At 45.8% G+C, this 4743-nt stretch overlaps 1 protein-coding gene across 1 annotated transcript; it reads right to left on the bottom strand.

The window, feature by feature from the left end:
• Nucleotides 1–348: 348 nt before the first annotated feature.
• On the bottom strand, nt 349–3112 carry slitrk1 (SLIT and NTRK like family member 1). Its single transcript, NM_001102925.1, is given in 1 exon segment — nt 349–3112. A coding segment is annotated over 1 exon segment (2091 nt). The 5' UTR covers nt 2641–3112; the 3' UTR covers nt 349–549.
• Nucleotides 3113–4743: the final 1631 nt, after the last annotated feature.

The raw sequence follows: 4743 nt of genomic DNA, 5'->3' as shown, positions 1-4743 counted from the left end.
AGAGATAGCTGGAGAAGATGAGACTTGTGGGGTCAAAAGGGATGGTGTGCCCAGATGTGATCTCCAGTTCACTTGAGCGACCCTGGGGTACGTTGTATCCATGCGAGCCATGCAGCACTTGGTTTAGTTAGTCTCTTATATACATTACATTCATGCCTTCGTACAGCGTTCACCCTCTTGCACCAACACAGCAGAGAGCAGACGCTGCATGGTTATTCCCCCACATTCCAGCCTTTCAACCCCAAGTAGCATATTCTGACATTCACAATTCTTTCTCATGTGAATAGCACAGCAGGCCACCTAGCAACTGTCTCTTTAACAAACTGTTTCAGTATTGACAGGTGTAAGTTTTTTTTTTTTGTTTTTTTTTATTCACAATAAGGTAGCTTTGAAACAATTCCTATTTCATGGAAATGGCACAATTGTAGCGAATGTTACAGCAATGCACAACAACATTTGCGTCCATTTAAGAAGTGATAGCATCAGGGTGCAGTGTTTCCTCCCACTCAAACCCTCTCACCACTCTGCCCATAACCCACCCTGGCAAATCTAGTCTGACAAAGAGTGGGAGCCACAATCATAAACTCTATGGGTGCCATCTGTATTATAGGGTCCATTGTGCCAGTATGAAGAATCACATACTGTCTGGAGGGAATTGATTTCAGAAGCAGAGGAGTTGGCATCCCTTCTCTTCGATCTTTTTCTGTTTCTAAGGATAAAAACGAGCATACCAACTACTGTAAAGGCAGAGGTAACAAACACCAGCAGAAGTCCAGGGACCAGCACAGATATGGACACCCTGCTGGTCTCTAGGTAGGAATTGGGATGAGTGTTGGTCTCTGCTAAGCCAGTACTATTTTTATGAAGGGAATTAAGAGTTGGGGACATTTTTGCATACAGCAGTGGGCACATCATATCATTGGAAAGAAACCTGAAATCTTTTCCCCAGAACTCCTCTGGGAAATAACATTTGAGATCACTTACAATTACCTCTGGGCCAAGGCGCTCTGCCCACTGTTTGAAAGGCACATTATTGCAGGAGCAGTCCCACTGGTTGCCATGTAGATCTATCTGTATGATAGAAGTGAGCTGATCCAATACCCCAGCCACTGGGAGATACATAAAGTAATTATTGTGAAGACTTAATTTTGAAAGACTTACACCAGCGAACACATCCACAGGCAGAGATTTAAGAAGATTATTGTTTAGGATCAGGATCCTAAGATTAGGCATTGGATTAAAAGTGTTTGGGAGAATCAGCTGAATAAAGTTAAATTCCAGATTTAAATACTCCAGGCTCTGCAGACCAGTGAATTTATCAGGCATAAGAGTGTCTATACAGTTCTTATCCATATACAACCAGCGGAGATCAGTTAGATTCTGAAAGGTGTTGTTTTCCACCATTCCTATGTTGTTGTTTCCCAGATCCAGCAAAGTTAGGTTAACATAATCCACAAAGTGGGTTTTGCGAATAGTGTGAATTTTGTTCTCTCTCAGAAATAATTCCTGTACATTTGGGGGTTTGGGATCCAGGTCAGCCAGGCTTTTAACATTTTTGTTACTGCAGTCGACTTTCAATCCAGGCCCTAGAATTTGCTGCCCACAACTGCAGACAGCTGGGCATGCAAAGGCATGAGGTGGTTTCAGATGAGAGTGAATTTCCGACATGACAGCTGTAGGGCGAGTTTTTATTTGCCAGTTCCCAGGGATTTTGGTGCCCCCACTTGCTGAGGAGCCTGGAGTGGCAGATTCTTCTTGTCCACTGATTTTAAAAGGGGTCGGGATTGGCCCAGGATCATAGGTTTCATCTTGGGCAGGAGGGGCGGCCAAACTCGAATCCACTGCGTTTTTTAAGGGGCACAATTCTTGTTCTGTCGTTTCATTCAGATCGTTTCCTTGAAGCCTGGTGGGCGCTTCACAAACGACTCTGCCGATCAGTGCATTCTTTGGGATATTTTCTAGCCACTCCTTTAGGGATAAAAGATCGCAACTGCAGTCCCATGGGTTATCTTCCAAAAGGATCTCGGCTATGCCTGGGATCTGTTCCAAGACCCCCTCATAGGGCAAGGTCTTAACTCTGTTCCCCCGGAGATCCAGGTGTGTGATGGGCACGTACTGGAACACATTAGTAGGTAGTGTGCTAATGAGGTTGTCGTTTAAAATCAAAACCTCTAGCTTGTTCAGGTCCCTGAAAGCCCCCGGGTCAATGTCTCTTAGCAGGTTGAAGTCAGCCTGGAGATATTCCAGGTCATCTAGTCCCAGGAACGTGTGCCTCCTGAACGACTTGATCTTGTTGTTATTAATGTGCAAGCGCTTGACCAGCTGCAGCCCCAGGAAGGCACCGGGCACAATCTCATGCAGACCATTGTTCTCCATGTGTAAACTGACGGCATTGTAAAAGTTGGCAAACTCATTAGGGAAAAGCCTCGTTAAAGAATTCCCATGTAGGAACAGATGGTAAAATTGGGACGTAGGAGCTGAGAAATGCTGAAGGTTGGAGAATCCCTTTTTCCCACAGTCAACGTGCAGATCCCCCTCTACCTCGTTGCAAGAACACAGCTTTTCTTTGCAAACGTCCCTGGTAACGTTTCCACTTGCAAAACAAAGAGATATCTCCAGCAGCAGGATCCAAAGCAGCATTTTTAAACAGAGCAAGTCATCCCCGATCGCATTGCAAAGGGTTAACAATCCATCTCCACCAGAGATTCTCACACTCGCTCGTTTTCTTCCCCAAGACCGAAAGCAGCAATGAAATATGGGAGCGACAAGAATATCCGAGGGCTCCCCTCACTGCGATAATCCCAGACGGCTGTCTGTATTATACATCCACCAATGATCTGGCCACGTAGGGGTTTGTCAACTATGCAGCAGCAGCACAAAACATCCGAGCGATCAATTGCCGGACAATATGTGTCAGGTAGTAGAAATCGCCGTGGCACTGAGCATACCGCAGTTCTTGGGCACTGCCATGCTACAGACAGACAGGCACGGCGTAATGGTCGGAATGTGCAGAGCGGAAACCGACCTTGCCTTCCCCCCCGCTTTGTGTAGATCCCGCTTTGTGTGAATTAAATCGCTCTTTGGGCAGCCGAGTGCCCGATGCCTTTGCCTGTATCAATCTCTAATCCCTCTGTGCGCTGTTCACAGCCTCTTGGTGCTGAAATCACGCCCCAGTCTAAACATTCCCTGTCAAGCCAATGGCGCTGCAAAATTTCCGCAATCGCTGCGTTTCTGTGCTGTCCATTTCACCCTGGCCCCTTTCCTTCGCTGCTTTCCCCTCTTCTTTAGTATCCAGGCTGTGGGTTACAGTGCGCACACAGTGTATATGTGTGTGTGTGTGTCTGAGAGAAGGAGTGAGCTGCTAAGAGGCTCTGTTCGTTCCAGCCTGGTGCACTCTGAAAGATCTGACACCCTCTGCTGAGCTGCAGTGGCAAAAATCCATTTGCTGAGGGGATGCTGGAAAAAATCAATCAGCGCACAGGGCAAGCGTTAAAAATGTTGGTATTAAAGACCGGCGATCTACTGACACGCTTATTTTAAATGGGTAGTGGATTTTCCCTCTCAAGTTTAGGGACTGACAATAAGCTTCCCGACAGATAACAAAGTAAGTGAAGATGACGCGCATACACACACACACACACACACACATATATACGCACACACAGACGCACACATAGAATCATGCGGATCTACACAACCCATTAATAAGCCCAACGTTGCCGACAATAAAATGAGGATAGGATGGACAAAATGTGTGAGTTTATATGACTTCCATTTTATTTCCCTATGTAATGTCATTTTCCAATCCCTGTGCCCCATATAGACACATTCCTTTGCTCTTTTTTTGTCTTTGCTTTATGGAGTAAGTCGCAGATTGTACAGGTTAGGCAATTGTACTGTGTGTGTGTGGGGGGGGGGGGGGGGGGGGGAGTGGTTTTTGATGCAGTAGATATTTCATCTAAGCTCTTAAGATGTGCTAGTGCCTTTGGGCTCTCTGTGTGTCTGCAGTGTTTCGGTGGCCTCAGTGCCTGCCTTTCTGCTTTAGAGCTCTATGCAAACAGGTTTATTCCCCTATTCCTGCTTCACATCAAGAAGGCATGTGGAATGCAGCTGTGGCCTGGGGTGAGTCCATGGACTGGCAAAAAGGTGGTCACCAGATAGGAGATGAGTGCTTTAACATGACAGAGCTCCTGGCTGCAGAACACAAGAGTCAAATGAAATCAGAAAAGGAGGCAAGAAATCAGTGCTAACGTGAGCACATTCAGCTGAAGCCCTTGGTTGCATGGATGCTGCGGAATGCCTTTGGGAACTTTCAATCATTACTAGGCGCTTAACTACAGAACTACAGCTTCAGGGATGGGAAAGGAACAGAAAGGGGAGGAGAGAAGGTTGGTCATAGTGCCTATATATAGAAATGCCGCTCTAAACCATAAGGAATGTTCACTTGACTGTCCCTCATGAATACTAATGAGCCCAGGCTTTCAGAGTCTGCAGTTGCTAAAACAAATGAGACATCCAACCAACCCTACCAAGTGACCTTATCAAAGTAAATTAATTAAGATTTTACAGAGTCCTCGGCAGCCCTGGTCACTGCAGAGTCCTTCTGTCTCACATCCCTAGTATTTATTCGACTTGGATAATTTGGTAAAGATAGACGTAGGATGTGTTTTACATGAATTAACCATAGTTAGATCTCAGCTGAAAGACACAATGGGTTGCTAAATTCTGTACGACTCATTAGTT

This window comes from Xenopus tropicalis, chromosome 2 (assembly GCF_000004195.4).
Source record: "Xenopus tropicalis strain Nigerian chromosome 2, UCB_Xtro_10.0, whole genome shotgun sequence".
In the NCBI taxonomy this organism is placed as follows: Eukaryota; Metazoa; Chordata; class Amphibia; order Anura; family Pipidae; genus Xenopus; species Xenopus tropicalis.
Note: the sequence above shows the minus strand (reverse complement) of the source record. Positions and strands in the feature narration are given on the sequence as shown.